Source organism: Pteronotus mesoamericanus, unplaced genomic scaffold (assembly GCF_021234165.1).
Source record: "Pteronotus mesoamericanus isolate MK-2021 breed Mesoamerican mustached bat unplaced genomic scaffold, CSHL_Meso_final contig_44, whole genome shotgun sequence".
NCBI classification, from domain to species: Eukaryota; Metazoa; Chordata; class Mammalia; order Chiroptera; family Mormoopidae; genus Pteronotus; species Pteronotus mesoamericanus.
In genome coordinates, this window is record NW_026555166.1 from 5,796,254 (window position 1) to 5,814,184 (window position 17,931).

Below are 17,931 nucleotides of genomic sequence, written 5' to 3' on the forward strand. Positions count from 1 at the left end.
CAACCCGAGAGAGAACTATTTCTCTAGGAGAGTGTGGACTCAGAAGAGAGGATGGCCAAGGGCTGCACTTTCAGGTTCTAAGAGCGATGTTAGAAAGGAAGAGAGCACATTGCGAGAGATGGGGACAACTATGGCACAGATGGGGTGGCCAGTAGTGTGACAGTTTACAAAGAGGGGTTTGGAGACAAAAGAGGCCTCGTCAGCGGTGAGAGCTCTTTCCCCCTTCAGGGAGCAATTCCAGTTGAGCCTCCTGAATGTGCCTTTCTTTGTTTTCTATCTTTTTCCCTGAGAGGAACAGGAGTAAACTGCCACTTGGAACCTAAATTAGAAGGCTGGGATATATGCCACCAGACCCCCAAAGTTTGCCTGGTTGTTTTGCAGGCTGTTCTATTCATTCATCTTCCCTTATTTTCTCATCCCATTTTCTCTATTAGTCTCCTTTTTCATTTGTCAAGTGCTTTCACAGAAATATAGAAATTACACGCATATCATTTAATCCCAATAATAACCCTGCAAAGCAGCTTTCATTTTTATTTCCATTTTGTAGATGAGGAAACTGAAGCTCCCAGAGGGAAGAGGCCTGCTGAAGACTACACAGCCAGGCAGTGGTAGAGCGGACACCCAAACCTTCTGATCACACCGAGACTGAGAACACTATCACGCCACCGTTGCTTCTTTGGCCACAACTCCTATCACGTAGCACCTTTTCCTGAAAGTTACTGACAGTCCATTTCTCCTGGGAGAGAGCTTTCCTTGACTGTAAGAGAGTCAATGACTTTTGTTTCTCTTCTTGTACCCTGCCCAGATTACCATTTCTGCTCATAGGGTATTATTGGGTGTCTTACTAAATGTCTCACCTCGTAAGGATATTAGCAAAGTGGTCTTTGTCATGACAAAGGGTAACATTGTAATATTAGCACAGGTAAGGCCAAGCCTATAGGCATTCTGCATGGTGGAGGTGACGGTGAACAGGTCACGGGCCCAACTGTGGCCACTTTGGAATCTTCCTGATGGTTGCTGGGTCTAGGCCAAGTGTCAGCTCTCTCAGGACACCAATGTATGTCCTAGGCTGGCAGTGGCATATCAGACCTCAGTGACTCCTCAACTAGTGCAACCCTGATTCCCATCCTGAGGATCCTCCTCTATTGCTTCCTGCTCCCCTCAGAAACCTACTCTGACCTTTTGTTTCTTGGTACTCCTTTTGTTCCCCTATCCACCACCTCACTTAGCATCTGGAACTCTTAATAGTAATCACTACAGTCACCATTTCCTGAGGGTTTTCTAAGTGCTAGGCACAGAAAATGAGGTCACTGAGGCCTAGAGACATTGTAAAAGTGTATCCAAGGTCGCATGAACATTAAAGTATAGATCAGCATATCAAAATAAATATAACTTGAGCCCTGGCTGGTGTGGCTCAGTGGATTGAGTGCTGGCCTGCAAACCAAAGTGTCGCTGGTTCAATTCTCAGTCAGGGCACGTGCCTGGGTTGAGGGCCAGGTTCCCAGTAGGGGGCACATGAGAGGCAACCACACATTGGTATTTCTCTCCCTCTCTTTCTCCTTCCCATCTCCTCTGTCTAAAAATAAAATAAGTAAAGTCTTTTAAAAATATATATATAATTTGAGCCACATTTGTAATTTAAAATTTTCATTAGCCAAATTAGAAGAGAATAAAAACAGATGACATTAATTTTATCAATATTTTTTATTTAAGTCAATATATCCAAAACATCAATTAACACGTCATCATTATACAAAATTACTAGTGGGATATTTATATTCTTTTTTCTTAAGTCTTTGAAATCCAGTGTGTATTTTTCTCTTAGATCACATCTCAGTTCTGACTAGCCACATTTCAAATGCTGCACGACCACATGTGGCCAGCGGCTACCTACCTTATTGGACAGTGCAAGTGCATGTCGATCAAGATTTTGGACCTACCTCCACTCGGGCACATTGTAGCTTTTCTACAAATGGCAATGAGGGGGACTGTCATATTCTCTGTGAAAGCAGGCTAGTATTGCTCATCAAAACTCAGGTCTGCAAAATGTAATAATCTTCTCTAACTGGGGATAAGATTTCATTATAAATTAGAATAAAGTGTCTCAAGATGCTACAGAGGCCCAAAAATTATTAGACTCCTTAAAAAGTATTTGTTAGAGTAGCTGACATTTCCCCTTGGAACTGTCACTTCTTCTGGGTTGGGACAGGAATGTTTCCCTCCTTCAGCCTGTCCCTGTTATTTGTTCTTCTGTCCTAATAAACACCATCCAGGAAGAGTGGATTTTCTGTGACCTGGAGTCAGGTTGGTGGAGAAATCCTTCTCCCTGGGCCCCCTCTCTCATCCATAGAGCAGTTCTCTCACCCTTTCTAACCTGGGCCTCCAACCCCAGCGATGGTGGCCCCTGAAGGATATGCAGGACTGTGGAACTCTGGAAGGAAAGGAGGGGTTGGTTCAGCACCATCTCCTGATTCGCACAGTGCACAGACCTTCCCTACAGGCACTGTCCCAGGCACATTGCAGGTGCTCTATTGTGCCCCTCACTCCACCCTCTGAGGTCAGCCTTAGCACCTGCAAAACCCAGAGAGGTGAAGAGGTTCATTCAGCGTCGTGCACTGAGTAACCCACAGCTTTCTGATACCTTAGCCCAGGAACACAGCATTCCAGACTTTGGGGAACGAGTGCTTTCTGCTCACCCACAGACATGGAAGCAAGGGTTGTCTAGGAGAAATGTTCATATCTGCTTTCTGCTTGCATGTAAACTGGGTCTGGCAGGGTGATTACAGTTGATTTAAGTCTCTAAAAATTGGGGTCAGACATTCAAACGTAAAAAAAAAGGAGCTGGCTGCGCTTTCTGTATCAGGGGACTAGCCTCAAGGCACCTGGGAGGGCTGCTTCCTCTTTCTTTTCTGATTCCTGACAACTGAGAAGACTGGGTGCTGGGGAGCCCTGTTGCTTTAAGCTTAAGCCTTGTTTTGGGAGGAGACTGTGAGGGCAGTGGAGGGTGCCGCCTACCTGGGGGAACCTGCGTGAGGTGTGGCTGGAACTGCTCGGAATGCGAAGTGGGAGGGGGCGGGCTGAAAGCTGGAGAAAGCAGGAAGTGAACCCAGGGCAGCTGGGAGGAAACAAACTAGGCGAGTTCTGCCGCTGACAGGCCTGAGCTGCTGAGACATGGTGAGCAAGCCGGGAATTAGGAAGGGGCTGATTTTAAGACAAGCCAGAAGGGGCCGGGGATCAGGAAAGGGGAGTAGGTGGCAAGTTAGAGGACCAGGCCAGCGCTGACTGTGACCTCTCTCTGACAACTGGCTGCACACAGCTCTGAGCTGTCCAAGCTGGTGTTCCTGCCCCTTCTTTACTCCCTTCCTCCCCTGACCTCTGTGCGGGCCTGGAACAGGGCCTCGGTGGGGGTGGGGAGTCCAAATTCCAGGCAAGGAGTTGCCTGAGGGGCCTTTGTCTCCTCCTCCACTCTGTGCCCCCCCCTCCCCTTCCACCCCAACCTGGTGTTGTGACATTCCTGGGCAGCGCCTCTGCTGTTCCCAGGGCAAATTCCAGCCCAGTGGTACGAGCTCTCCTCTCTGCCTCTCACTTTATCCCTATAGAGAAACTCAAGGAATTTGTCTCTCAGAGTGCAAGGAATTGGTCTCCTCTATAAACATGAGCAAGAGCTAAGGGTTTGTAAAAGAACCAGAAGTTGGTTATCTGTAATAATCTACTTTGGACCCACTCCCTGCCCTGTGTCTGGAGATTCAGAGGAGGGAGGAGTTTAATAAAGTTTTCCCTCCTTTTCAAAAACCTTATCATGAAGTCTGGGGACGAAGTATTAAGCAAGGAGTACTTGCCCTCCATTTCCCCCAATGCCCAGGCTGCTGTTTCTATTTAATATCTGCTTAACTGGTGATGGCTTGGTTCCTGCACATGGTGGTGTGTGGGAGGGTGGGGGAGAAGCAGAAGTTTGTGGCCCAACGGCTCTATCATGGGACTTGGGACTTGTGAGGGACTTGGAGATGGAGCGTGGCTGCCGGTGCTCAGGGTCACAGCAATTAGGCTGTCCAGGAGACTCGGCCCGGAGCGGCTCTCCGGCTGCCTTCTTGCAGAGAGGGAGGATTGGGCCAGGTGAGGATGTTCTCCTGGCTAACCAGACGGTTTTGATGAAGACCGTGTGGGATCTGGGAATTGGTAAATAGCGGTGGGGTTCTGCATTGTGAGATGTCAGCTTCGCATGTCTTCTCAAACCCTCTTTGAGGAGTGAGGAAGAAGTGGAGAGGAGTTCAGTGCTGTGCTTCTCTTTATTGTTAGAGGCCCTGAGAACCTAAAAAGAAGTTTGATTTAGTCTAGTATCAGAGGCTTAAAAACACGCTGTTTTTTTTTTTTTTTTTTTAATTACATTCTCTTTGTAAACAGTTCAAGCATTACAAAATGCTAAAGTCCATCTTAGGCCTTCCCCTACTCTGGCTTCTGAAGCTGAGTCTCAGTTCCTCTACAACTTGGCTTAATTAGCCCCTGTGTTGCTGCCCAGGAGGATGCCAGTGGAGGTGGAGAAAATGATCGAGTGCGGAACTTGCAGAGTGAGGTGGAGGGAGTCAAGAATATTATGACCCAGAATGTGGAGCGGATCCTGGCCCGAGGAGAAAACTTAGACCATCTTCGCAACAAGACAGAGGATCTGGAAGCCACAGTGAGATGGGGAGCCCACTGGGGACAAGGAGAAAGAGAGGAAGGGAGGGTCTTAGAGAATCTGGGGGTAGACGGTGTTGGGAGCAAAAGGGACGGGAGGGAAGTCTGCTTCTTCCCGTTGTGGGAATTGATGTAAGGTGAGTCCCCACTTCTGATGCTGTTCTACTCCACCGATTGGTACTCATCCAGGGAATGGGTCCAGCGACTGGGGTTGGTGGGTAGGGGCTGATACGTGGAGGCATTTTCTAGTCAGAGTAGTGAATCCAGGTCTTCTTAGTCTTTTCTCCTATGAAATTGATTTTCCCTTTGAAGGCTACCTCTGACAATCATTTGAACCTGGCCTCCCCAGAGCAAAATACTGGCTTTGGGAACTCTGCCTAGGGCCTTTGACCTTCTCCAGGAGTTAGAAGGCAGGGGATGACAAACTGGTAAAGTCTCTCTGAGTCATCTTTAAATAGAAGCTGGAAAGAGCAGTGTAATTCTTTGATGGAGTCCTCTGCTGGCTGAGGGCTAGGATAGCATCTCCCAAACATCTTGCTAGACCTCGTTCTTCTCTCTGTCTCCAGCCAGGTGCCAACGCCAGGTGCTCAGGAAGGGAGTAACTCTAACGTTCAGCAAAGGCTGGAGCCTAAAATTCCTTGTCCATGGGGAGACATTGGCTACAGCTTTTTGAGTCCTTTGTGTAATCTTGGGCATAGCTCCTTTGTCTCCCTGGGACTTAGTGCTTCTTTCCACAGCCTAACCTGGGGAGCGTGACCCAGTGAAACTTAGCTTCTGCAACTCCGGTTTGGAGAGAAAGCACTTTCCCTCACTTCCAACCACCATATTCCCCTGGCCCCTTCTCCAACTTCAGCAGGCCCCATGGGGCAAGGAATCACAGAAGCTGGGGATGTAGTATCCTGGACCCTGTCTCTCCAAAGGGTGGATTGTGCTGCCAGTGTCACACCCCTGGGTGTGAGCATGTGTAAAGATTCCTACAATGTGCATGACAGTACAGGGGTAAGAAGAGACGGGAGTGGGGAGGGGGGCCGGCAGGGGGCCAGGAGGAGCCCAGGATTTCTAAATTTGGCCCACCAGCTGGTTATGAAAGTATTATATTTGTCAAGGTAGGAGGATAGGACATTTTCTATTTAACAGTCTGTTACCTCAACTTATCACTTAAATATTTAGATGTATGGCACGTGGGTCAGTGTTTGTATTCTTGTTCCAGTGGGCGGAGGCACTGAGTCACTCTACCTTATTCCCTACAGTCTGAGCACTTCAAGACAACATCGCAGAAGGTGGCTCGGAAGTTCTGGTGGAAGAATGTGAAGATGATTGTCCTCATCTGTGTGGTTGTTATTATCATCATCCTCTTAATTGTGCTCTTTTCCTCTGGTGTCATCCCTAAGTAACTTAGGGAGCCCCTCCTACCCTGCCCTCCTCTTCTCGGCAACACTCCGTGGTAGGCATCACGAGGAGCCCTCTTTCCCATCAAACTCCACAGGGAATGCTCTCAGCCCACTGGCCCCTCATTCTGAGGCCCCTCTGCCACACTGTCTACCCCGGGAAGGACCTTGGTCCCCTACAAGGAGAGAGATAAGTGTGGCTGCATTTCATATGTCCTCAGAGTTGGTTGGAGAGACCCGGAGAGCCCAGCATATGGCTGGGACACTGATGGTGGCTGGTAGGCAATAAAGACCCTTCAGTATCCCTACATTTGCGAATATTTGTGAACATTTGTGAGGTGCTTTCTCCCTTTGCGTTTAGTCTTTGGCCCTTTTCTCCCTGAGGTCACCCTCTGGCTGAGGTTCTCCCATTTGTGTCTACCCCAAGTTGTTGGGGTAGAGAATGTATGTTTGAAAAAGAAAGATGGAACCTCCCTTTTTTTTCTCTATTCCTCCTTGTTCCACTCATTATCACAGGTCTCAAGAACAAAAATGTTCTGGGAGCCTTGGCACATGGAAAATTCAAAACCTTCACAGCATTTTAGGATGGTGTGCAAGACTCCTGAGTGTCGCCCTCGGGTCTTGCCATTTCACTGCACCACTTTTCTGCTGGAGGGCTAGCCGAGACGTGAGGCCTACCTGGGCTGAACATTCCGGAGTTTGGTTAAGGGCCTCCTGCCCCTTCCGTCGTTGCCATCTCTCTTCTGTGGCCCTGTTGTAGTCTAGGGTCGGGGTTAGAGGAAACTGAACTGCTTTTCCTTCCCTTGTGCTTCTACAAATTCTACTTGTCTTTTGTCTGCTCCTGCCCTTCTGGGACTTAGGTCTCAGTTGTTCTAAAGGGGTGAGCATCTCTCCCCTATGTCCTGTGGCTGAGCACAGTCAGTATCACAGGACAGGGCCTATGGCTTTCCTTCCCCTCCCTGGACAAAGGGACTCTGTCTTTGTGCCTTCTTCCTCCCTACCAGATTCCACCGTCATTGTCATTCTTTCCAGTGCCCAATCTGCCTTTGTTTGGGGAAAGGGTTCTTGCTATCTGTCCCTATTTCTCCCATTGTTTTCCAAAATCGAAAGAAAACTATTTTGGGGTGGGTGACATGGGCAGGGTTGAGAGAGAGGATTTGGGACTAGTACTGGCAATCAGGTTCTGGAATCCTGCACCAAAAACTGGGGAGCGGGGAGGAAAGCACAGAACAGACTCTCAGGTAGTCTTTGCCACAATGATGTCCACCCTCTGTCTCCTTGGTCCATACTGCTGGACTCCAGGGCGAAGGAACTGGGGCTAAACCTCTTCCTAGGAGCCCAGACTGTCCAGGATGGGGGTTGGGTTTGTGCTCATAGGGGATCAACCCCAGAGAGGGAAAACGTCAGCTCCCTCAAGAGGGGCCACATATTTTTCTCAAATTATAAGGGAAAGTTTATTTTAAAAGTTACACAGGTAGTAGAAGTGAGCCAGCTGGGCTGTAGGCTTAGGAAACAAGTTACAGAGGGGGAGAAAAAAAAGGGGGGCCCTTGGGAAAGTCAAAGGTAATGCGCCTGAGGGGAAGAAGAGCTGGAAGGGAAAGCCAAGAGGGGCCACATTTGAGATGTTGGGAATGGCACAGGGTGGGGGTGAACAGGTAGATAGGTGACTGTTGACTTCCCTGCAGCAATGAGGAGAGGATGAGGATGGGAAGATTCACTCAGGAGGGATGGAGGGGCAGTAAGCACAACAGCCTCACACATCCTCTGACTGAGGAGCAGGATCAGATAAGGGCAGGGCTGCACTTGCCCTCCTGGGAAATTCAGGAAAGCTAGAGCTGGCACCTTCTCCATGATTGGTCTGTTTTCTGTTTTAATTGAGGTGAAATTCACATAACATACCATTGACCATTTTAAAATGTACAATTCAGTGGCAGGTAGTGCATTCATAATGTTTATTGTGAATAAACTTTTATTAGTTTCAAAACTCTTGGGAGGTCTGTTTTTGGTTAAGGGTGAGATGCACTCACCAGGGTGGTGAAGACCCCGCCCCCCCCGCCCCCGCAATGTTTAAGGTGTCCCCAGGGCATAGCAGTGCCTGACAATGGTGCTCATACAGTTGCTTGATGAGTGAATGAATCATGCCTCCCCAAGTAAGCCCAATCTACTTGATTTTGGCTGTAGCCCCAGACCCCCCTGAGCCCTGCTCCCCCCCCCCCCCCCCCCCCGTGCCCATTTCATAGATTGGGCGCCCAAGGTGCAGCCAGCGTGTAGACCTGGTGCCAGGCTGCTCAGGCTTAGCCCGAGTGCAAGACGTTGGGGAGTCGTCGGAAACTGGGTGACAGCGCCTGGGAGGAGGCACCCTAGGGACCCTGGTCGTCTTAGCAGACTGCTTTCGATTTTGGACTTAGTATGGGCTGCTGGCGAAGGCGGGGCGCCCCCCTGTTCCCCCGCCCTTCCCCGCCCCTCTGCTTCCTCTCCAGCCCGGGTGTGGAGACCTCTCTGCCGGCCGGGCCGAGGTGCTGGAGCGGCCCGGCAGCAACTGCGGCGATGGTGAGGGCCCGGCGGGGTGAGGCGGCCTGAGGCGGCTGGGAGAGGGGCAGAGGGTGAGCAAAGTGGGTGCGAGACAGGATTCCGAGGGCAGGGGCTCTCCCCGAGACCGCAGGTCCACAGGCGAGGCACTGCTGCAAGAGCAGGGCTGGGACCAGAGCTTCCACTGCCCTCCAAGCTGGGGAAGGAAAGTGGTGTGAGCCCCATAGGCTGCCCCTGTCCCTTGCTGAGTGATCGGTACTTGGCTTGCACTTCCTTGAGCCTGGTGGTTTCACCATCGACCTCAGAGTCAGACTGATGGCCGCTTACCTGCTCTGTGATCCTGGGCAAGTCATGTAACCTCCCTGAGCCTCTTCCTCATCCGTGAAGTGGGGTCAGTAACACCTGCCTTGGCTGGGTGCATGCAAGGTTAAAGGAAATAGAACGGCAGAGACCTACCTGCCTGGCACACAGAACCTGCTCCGGAGAAGTGGTAGGTAACTTGATGACCTCCAGCCTTTCCTGGGGCTGTGAGGAGTCAGGCCTGGCCCCGCGGGTTGGAAACCTGAGCAGAGGAGGTGGCTGAAGATTGAGCCAGCCCACAGCAGGCGATTGGAAGGGAAAGGGAAAGACGTTTACTATCAAAGTTCCACTTAAGTTATTAAAGTGTGACACAGGCCTGACTCCCTCCTCACCCTTGTTTAGGGACACATTCCAGATGAGTCATCAGCCAGTCTGGCTGCAGATTGTGGCCTCTGCCCTCTTTTGCCCTCTCCAAGGCAAAGGTATCAGGAACAGGTGGTGCCAGTTGCTGTCCTCCCTCCCGTTGGGAAGATGGGCTGAGCAGGGAGCAGGCTTGGTGCTTTGAGATTCCACTGTGGAGAAGCTGGCAGAGGTGTGATGGAAGGGCCTGGCTATGGGTCACCATGCCCGGATGGCCTCATCTCCAGGGAACTGGAGGCAGGAAGAGGAAGCTGGACAGGAAGGTAGTGCTGAGCTCTAAGGTCATGCTAGGAAACAGCGTTGCTCTGAGAATGGGACAGAGTCCAGAACCCACTTCCCATTATGCAGGCCAAGGGATCAGGCAGGGGTAGGGGTGGACTTCCAGCTGGCACTTAGCATTTGGGGAGAAGAAACTCCTGAAATGAGGGCTGAGAGTAGGATAATTTATTGGGGGGAACTGGGAAACTCTGGGACTCTTACAGGTTGAGGCAAGTAGTAGGTCAGATCTTGGGAAGGGTACCTTGATCTCTCTCCCTGTCCCATCTCCTGTCTCCATTCCTCTGTTCTTTTACTCCGGCCCCTTTCTTTGCCCCCAGCTCTTTCCCTACCTTCTTCCCATCCCCCTTCCCTACTTGGTCCTTCTTCCTTTCCCTTCTCTTTTCCTCTTCTCTGATTTACTCAATCAAATATTTCTTGTGTTTCCTTTGTGCCAGACATGGTGATGGATATCAGCGATAGAGTAGGAACAGTGATGGGTAAGATGGAAATTGAATGGGTAATGACTTGAATGGGTAATGACTTGAATTCATTCATCCTGGTCCTCTCATGTACAGTCCAAAGAATTTGGGTTTTGGCCTCCTTCATATGCACACAAGTTGGGTTGGCAGCATCAAAAGGCCTGGTGACTTCAGCCAGCCAGCTAAAAGCATTTGGCCTCTCTTTGCCTGCATTCAGTTTAGCACAGGTATTAAGAATGTGATCCTTGCCATGGCCAGGTGGCCCAGTTGGTTGGAGTGTCATCCAATACACCAAAAGTTTGCAGGTTTGATCCCTGGTCAGGGTATGTGCCTAGGTTGTGAGTTTGATCCCTAGTAGGGGCTCATGCTGGGGGCAGCCAATCCATGTTTCTCTCTCACATCAATGTTTCTCTGTCTCTTGCCCTTCCTCTCTCTCTAAAATCAATAAACATATCCTTGGGTAGGGATTAAAAGAAAAAAAGAATATGCTTCTTAAAAAAGAAAAAAGAATGTGATCCTTGGAGTCTATGTTGGCTCAACTCCCAGGTCTTCTACTCTCTCGCTTTGTGAATTTGAGAGGGGTCTGAGCCTCAGTTTCTTATAAAACTGGGATAATAGTGATGTCCTCAATGGATTGTTATGAGGATTAAGTGAGATAAAGCTAACAGAAAGCTAGCAACGCTACTTACCTCAGAGTAGTGTCCACTGAGTGGTGACTGTTATTACCATCAAGATGTAAAGCCTTCTCAACAGCCTGTAGTGCCTGAGGGAAATAAACTAGATGCAGGTTCTCAAGGCCCATGTCAAGTTCTGTATTTAGATTAGAAACAATTAAGGGCACAAGTTTACCATAAGGAGGAGCTTGCTTGGCTATGTATTTTGTAAAAATATCTAAAAGGTTTTTCTGAGCACAAGTATTGTGCAGTTCTTGGGATCTGACTGTTAAAAAAAAAAAAGGCTGGCCCTGGCATGGCTCAGTGGAATGAGCGCAGGCCCACAAACTAAAAGGTCACCTGTTTGATTCCCATTCAGGGCACATGCCTGGGTTATAGGCCAGGTCCCCAGCTGGGGTTGTGTGAGAGGCAACTGATCAGTGTTTCTCTCCCTCTCTTTCTCCCTCCCATCCTTTCTCTCTAAAAGTAACTAAATAAAATTGTTTTTTAAAAAGCTAGGGAAAATTGGACTATTATTTATTGAGCATCTAGTATGTGTCAGGTATTGTGCTAAGCATTTTATTTATAATATGTTGCACGTCTTAGTTAACATGGTAGACATTATTGTCACCACTTTATAGATAAGGAAGTGGCAGGTCAGAAAGGTCATTCTCTCAGTCTTCAGTCACTCTGCTGGTGAGTGGCAGAGGCAGGATTTGAAGGAACTGAGGGCTGCAATGCAGAGAGCCCTGATCCTAGTCTCTGAGCTCAGCTAAGCACTGCCCTAGGAAGGAGCTGATATACCTGGTCGCTGTCCAGGTCTCTCTGACCACTATGACAGTTAGAATAAGGTTTCTTAGGCACTAACTTAGAGAGAGGGGAGACAGGAGAGATAGGACGGAGATTTTGAAAGCTTTTTTTTAGAGGAACCAAGGGCATTTGGCCTGGAAAAACCCGAGTGGACATTTGAGCATCGAAGGAGGGAAATTCTGTATAGAGGGTAACGTTCATTGTTTGTTTGTTTTTTTCCCCAGGGAAGTTATTGTATATTTAATATTTGTATATTTCATTGAAAAATATGCATATACAGAAAGGTATACAAAGCATTGATACAGAGGTTAATTATTTAAGATGCGCAGCTGTTAAAACAAATGCAAGGCGAGAACAGAACCTTGCCAGACACCCCCTGCCTGCCCCTTGCGATTCCAAACTACCTGCCCTCCCTCTGGGGGGAACTGCTATATTGATTTTTATGGTAATAATTTTTTTGCCTTTATTATTTCCCCACCTAAGTATAAATTGCTAAGCACTACAGCTCAGCTTTCTAGGTTTTTAAACTTTACATAAAGGGAGTTGTTCTTTGTATCAGTTTGTGCCTGGCCTCTTTTTGCCAAGTATTATTGATGCAATTTCAATATAGCTTTGGAAGTATATTTCTTTTTTTTTTCCACGTTGTCACATGTAGGTGCAGTTTGTTCATTTTTATCGTCCTATGGTGTCCATTGCATGTCTATCCCTACATTTCATGTAAATCTACCACCGTCTGCCTGCCAACTATACTGGTGCCCTCTCCCCCTGGCTCACAACCTCAAGCCCTTCAGGCCCCTGGCAGGGCTTGGAAGCGCCCCCTCCCCCACCCATCCTGTCTATATACTCTATGCTCCCCCCAGCCTGGTGGACATTTCACACCCTTGCTGATGGCATTTCTCGCCCTTTCTGGCTGGCTTCTGTGCTCTAAGTGTTCTCACTTCCCTCCATGACAGTCTACCACCAACAGAGAAAGTATCTGAAGCAACTCCACAGTGTCACCCTCGGCTCGGAAACCTACACTAGCTCTTGTTCTATCCCTCCCTCCAAGTGAGCTTCCTCTTCTTGACTTTTACTGCTTTCTCCGGCCCATCCTGCCCCTCCACCCTTACCTTCTGCCTCACTGTCCTAAGGGTGTCTCTGTCTCTACATACGCAGAATGCCCCAGCTCCACCCAGTCCTTCAAGGGCTCCCCCCACCCTGTCTGTGGAGGTTCTCAGGAAATGCCCCTCTGCAGGCAGCTCCAACACTCACTCATATATTTCTCAGTGTAACTCCTTACCCTTCTCTAATTGTGCCATATATGCCTCTTTCCTCAGCCTTTAGCTATCTTCTTAAGAACAGGTACAATTCATTCAGAAAATATTTTCCATGTGGCTTCTGTGTGCCAGGCACTAGGCCAAATTCAAGGTGGCAGCGGGCAGCTTGGCCTTGACTCTGATCGCTACCTCCTTCCCTATCCTGTATTCCTTTAGCAGAGTGGGGCCAAGGAGGGCCAGAAACTTGAGCCTGAGGTCTCTATGTTTCTTGGAGTGAGTGTGTTCTTTCGGGTCTGGACCCACCTTGAGTCCAGACAGGCCTGGCGTCCGGTGGGGGAAGGAGGCTGCAGATTGCAGTGGGAGGCATAGCCAGCTCTCCTAGAAAATGTGACCCAATGTCACCCCATGTTGGAGAGTAAGATAACAACAGCTGTAGCCTTCAGAGTAGAAAAAATAATATACACATCCATCCATAAGTATCTCTAATATTTAATGATTCTCACTTTTAAATCCTTGTCCATTCCCAAGTTTTTGCCTTGGATGATTTGAATGTTGGGAACGTTTGGGACTGTTTGAAAGTGAGAGGCTTTCCCCTGGCTGGTGTGGCTCAGTGGACTGAGTGCACCCCTGCAAACCAAAAGGTCGCTGGTTCGATTCTCAGTCAGGGCACATGCCTGGGTTACAGGCCAGGTCCCCAGTTGGGGCATGTGAGAGGCAACCAATTGATGCTTCTCTCACACATCAATGTTTCTCTCCCTGTCTTCCCTCTCTCTAAAAATAAATAAAACATTTTAAGAAAAAAGTGAGAGGCTCCAAATACTGGGAACTTGTTGAAAAATCTAGTTGTCATAATAGTGTGGATGATTGTTGACTCAGGAACAGGTAGAGACTGAGTACAACTTCCCCACTCTGTGATCCCTCCTTGTTCCTCATTCGCTACTTTTCCTGGCTTGTGCGCACACCTATCTGCCAGGGTTTGCTGTCTCCTCTTGAAGTAAATATTGCTTTTCTAGCTCGTGAACAAATATTGACCTGCTTGGGTTTCAGATGCTACCACTTAGAACTCCTGCTGGGATAGATAAATACACTTGGGTAACATCTCTTGAGAATCAGTTGCTTTTGGATAGCCTATAATGCAACTGACATACTGAGTTCTTTCAATGGTCAGCACTTGTGGTGGCCTCCCGGGGCCCTGATTCCAGACAGACAGAGGAAGGGCACTGGACCCTGCCCTCCCTCTGGGAGCTTGTGGCCCAGTGGGGAAGTAGGAATCATGAACTGGGAATGCCTGTAGCTTGCGTGCAAGGCACCTTCAAGGATCCTGAATGAAGATTCTTGCCTGAGTACGAGGTGGCCCTCTGTGACCACCAGATCCCTTCCTTTTCTGTGGTTTTAAGTGGAATTCAGTCAAGTGCCAAAGTGTCCCCTGCAGACAATGGGCAATGTGTTATGGCAGGAAAGGGAGCTTGGCCAATGATCTGTGGGGAGAAGATGAGAAGAGGGATGGACTGCAGGAGGTCTAGCCTGGGAGGAGGGAATTGCTGTGGTTTGTTAATCCTCTTGTATCCATCTCCCTGACCTGTCCCTGGACCTGCAGCTCTCCCCAGGACCTCCTGCCCTAGGTCTCTCTCAGTTGCATGTGTCCAAAGCCCAGTTCCTTTCTTGTGACCCATGCTTTTTTTTCCTCTCCCTGCCCTCTCAGCCTCCCCCAGCTTGCCCCCTGCACCTCCCTTCCCAGTCCTCTGAATGGAGCTGGGTACTTTTGTCAGATAGGGCCGCTGCCCAGGCTGGGAGATCCAAGGCTTGATCTCATCTCTGTGAGCTGGACACCAGTGAAGATCCTGGCTAGCTGGAAGGCTGGCGGTCAGAGGCCAGGGAGGCTGAGATTCCAGGCAGAAAGGGAGTCAGCTTCAAGCATTGATGTGGGAGCAGTTTAGGCCAGAAAACAGAACTGGCTTGACCAGTCAGAGGCCTGAGGAGGGTGATCTGATCTCAGTTTGTGTCTGTGGATTAGGTGGAAACTATGATGTGTGAAGGTCCTTTCTAGCTCAGTTGGGTAGATTCTTCTTTCTGGCCCATAGCCAAGAAGCTTGGTTCCCTCCTCTTTGCTAGGGGAAGCCACAGGGCAGGTGTGCATTTGTTAGAGGCCATCCTAGAGCAGGCGAGCAAAGTGTTTCCTTTGTGGGAGGGTGGGGTCCTGGGAAGGTCCCATCCTGGGGCACCTTAGAGGAAGCTGAGATGCTGGAAGCCAAGGCTGACCTAGAACCTGCCTTGATGGGCAAGAGGAGGGGCCTGTGAGACCAAGGTGAGCCATATACACTCAGGAGACTGGCCCCTTACTCCACACATATTGTATCCTTACATGAAAGACATTGTTTCCTCTATCATACATTACACACATGTGTGCATGAACACACACAGTGGGAGCAAGGAGACTTCTAGGTCTCAGGACCAGATGAGGGCCAGGTGGGGGCTTCATTCAGCCCTAACCTTGGGCTTGGTATCCAGGCAGGGAAAGAGTTGGAGCGGTGCCAGAAGCAGGCGGACGAGGTGACGGAAATCATGCTCAAGAACTTTGACAAGGTCCTGGAGCGCGATGGGAAACTGGCAGAACTGGAGCAGCGTTCAGACCAACTCCTGGACATGGTGTGAGGCCTGAGGGAGCAGGGAGGTGGGGAGGCTAGGAGGAGCCATCAGAAGGAGCTGTCAGAGGGAGCAGGGAGGTGGGGAGGCTAGGAGGAGCCATCAGACGGAGCTGTCAGAGGGAGCTCTTAGGCTGTGCTCAGGGTCTCCAGGCCTCGGGGGGACCTCAGGGCCAGTGTGGGGCCTGTGGGTTTCTTGAGGCACCCCCAGCCTACACATGCAATGGGTGGGCCTTGGTTTGAAGCTGTGTAGCTTCCTAAAGATTGAGGACTGACATTAACTGGGGGTGAACGCATAGGGCTGCAAGTCAAGGGCTACACCAGTGTCTGAGACCAGGCGTCAGGCTGGGAGGATCGCAGGGCAGGCTATGTGGGGAAAGGGAGCATACAGATGGAAAGGGTGCAGGAGGAGACTAGGTCTTGCTGGGGCAGGTTGGGAAGAGCTGGCTCTGGGGCTCTGTGGAACCACTAACTCCTATTCTGTGTCTGCGGGCATTCACAGAGCTCAGCTTTCAGCAAGACAACCAAGACCCTGGCCCAGAAGAAGCGCTGCGAGAACATCCGTTGGCGTATCTACCTGGGGCTAGTGGTGGGTGGTGGCCTGCTCATCATCCTGATTGTGTTGCTGGCCATCTTTCTCCCACAGAGAAGTCAGGGCAGCAGTGCCCCACAGGCCCAGGATGCAGGTGCTGCCTCGGGGCCTGGGGACTGACCCAGTTGGGCTTGAAGGAGAGACCAGACGGCTGCAGTGGCTGATTCTGGTCTCCAAAGAACCTCGGCATTTGCTCCTATCTGAGCCACCGCAATGAGCGCCTAAGGGCAGCTCCAAAGTGTGCACCTTCGCATCTCCTATCACGCCACACACTGGCCCTTGAGGGCAGCCTGCTGTACTGGCCATGCTAGGCTAGCCCCACTTGGAGCTCAGTAAACGCTGCTGCTTGGTTAAAAGCTGCTCTTTGGTTAACAGCTGGTTGCGTGTATGTGTATGTGTATTTTTGAAGGTCTCCAGGTTGGTTCATTTTGCTCCGCCTTTACCCCATGGGCTGCTTAGAAAGGCTACCAACCAAGGGACTTCATCCTTGGAAAGTGGCCCCTTCCTCTCACTTCCGTATTTGATCCAACCCTACACAGACAGGTGTAAAGACACAACTGCCCCCAAATGAGACCCTTCAATTATTGCCCTCTAGGCTTGTTTCCCTGAGAATGAAATCTCTTATTATCCTCATGTCCTGGGAGGCTCAGAGGACCAATGGGACTCCAGATGGGATGACAGAGGAAAGCACTTCAGAGATTTTTATATCATGAGGCTTTCACCTTTAGAAAGATTTTTTTTTTTTTGTCCTCTGAACATTCCCTCCTCCCTGATTTCTCTGCTTACGTTTTTCCTTAAACTTTACATCAAGATCAGATGAGGCAGGTGGCAGTGAAAACAAAAAGGGTCACTGTGGTGCTGTGATGCAATCACAAAGGATGACCTGGGGTTTACCCTGTAGGAGAGGATTTGGAAGCCCTGGCTGGGTAGCTCAGTTGGTTAGAGTGTCGTCCCGATACACCAAGGTTGGGGGTTTGATCTCTGGTCAGGGCACATACAAGAAGCAACCAATGAACACATCAACAAGTGGAACAACAAATTGATGTTTCTCTCTCTTTCCCCCTGCCTGTCTCTCTAAAATCAATAAATAAAAAAAGATAGCCCTGGCTGGTGTGGCTCAGTGGATTGAGCTCCGGCCTGCAAACTGGGAAGTCACCAGTTCGATTCCTGGGTTGCAGGTCAGGTCCCTGGTTGGGGGCATGTGAGAGGCAACTGATTGATGTATCTCTTGCATATCGATGTTTCTTTCCCTCTTTTTTCTCCCTCTCTCCCCCTCTCTCTGAAACGGAATAAATAAAATCTTTTTTAAAAAGATAAAAATAAAAAATACTTTAAAAGAAAATAGAGAATTCGAGCTTTCTAAAGTTCCAGGGCCACACAGGGCCAAGCAGGCAGTGCCTGCAAGGCCAAAGGAAAAAATCATTGGGTAAAGGCCACGAAAGAAAAAGCCCTACCAAAACCCCCAAACCGCGGAAACACAGTAGCACATGCCTTGAGCTACTCAACTGCATTTTCAACTCAAGTGTGGGTGGGAAGTTGAATTCAGGGTGAAGAATGGAAAAGAAGTTCCTTGTTGGGTAGAGAGAGGGCTGTTGATGGACAAACAAGAAAAACCCCAGGAGTTGTGTGGACCCCTTATGATTTCATGATTTCAGATTGATTTCATGAACTCATGACTTCAGAGGCAGAACAGTAAGAAGCTGGGAAAATTCTTTGCAAGTGGAATGGGGAAACTGAGACAGATAGCTGAACAAACTGAGCAATTTACAGCCAGAAAGTCACCAGGCTGGAAAGCCTCAGGTGCCTAGCAACGGGCAAAACTGGTGCCAGACCGCATCCCCGGGGTGGCCTTTCTTCCCTTGGCATATCACTGGCCATTCAATTTATACCTTCCTGACGTTTCCTTCCTAGAGAAAACATCTAGGCCTCA

The 17,931-nt window shown here is 49.5% G+C and overlaps 2 protein-coding genes across 3 annotated transcripts; both read left to right on the forward strand.

The window, feature by feature from the left end:
• The first annotated feature begins 3,040 nt into the window (after positions 1-3,040).
• Positions 3,041-6,364, forward strand: VAMP8 (vesicle associated membrane protein 8). Its single transcript, XM_054577649.1, has 3 exons — positions 3,041-3,174; positions 4,517-4,675; positions 5,925-6,364. Exons 1-3 carry the CDS (start codon positions 3,172-3,174, stop codon positions 6,066-6,068), a joined length of 306 nt encoding a protein of 101 aa, XP_054433624.1. The 5' UTR covers positions 3,041-3,171; the 3' UTR covers positions 6,069-6,364.
• A 2,167-nt stretch (positions 6,365-8,531) lies between these two features.
• On the forward strand, positions 8,532-17,285 carry VAMP5 (vesicle associated membrane protein 5). 2 transcript variants are annotated; one of them, XM_054577648.1, is made up of 3 exons: positions 8,532-8,628; positions 15,276-15,413; positions 15,912-17,285. In XM_054577648.1, the coding sequence occupies exons 2-3, from the start codon at positions 15,330-15,332 to the stop codon at positions 16,119-16,121; spliced, it is 294 nt and encodes a 97-aa protein (XP_054433623.1). In that variant the 5' UTR covers positions 8,532-8,628; positions 15,276-15,329; the 3' UTR covers positions 16,122-17,285. The 2 variants fall into 2 exon arrangements, with proteins under 2 accessions (XP_054433623.1, XP_054433622.1); XM_054577647.1 differs by having other exon boundaries at positions 8,532-8,612.
• The last annotated feature ends 646 nt before the right edge of the window (positions 17,286-17,931 follow it).

What these genes read in the sequence shown, in the direction of transcription:
- VAMP5 (XM_054577647.1), top strand. An exon ending in CAGACCAACTCCTGGACATG is followed by an intron (nt 15,414 to 15,911) that starts GTGTGAGGCCTG and finishes GGGCATTCACAG; the next exon opens with AGCTCAGCTTTCAGCAAGAC.
- VAMP8 (XM_054577649.1), top strand. An exon ending in CAGAGGATCTGGAAGCCACA is followed by an intron (nt 4,676 to 5,924) that starts GTGAGATGGGGA and finishes TATTCCCTACAG; the next exon opens with TCTGAGCACTTCAAGACAAC.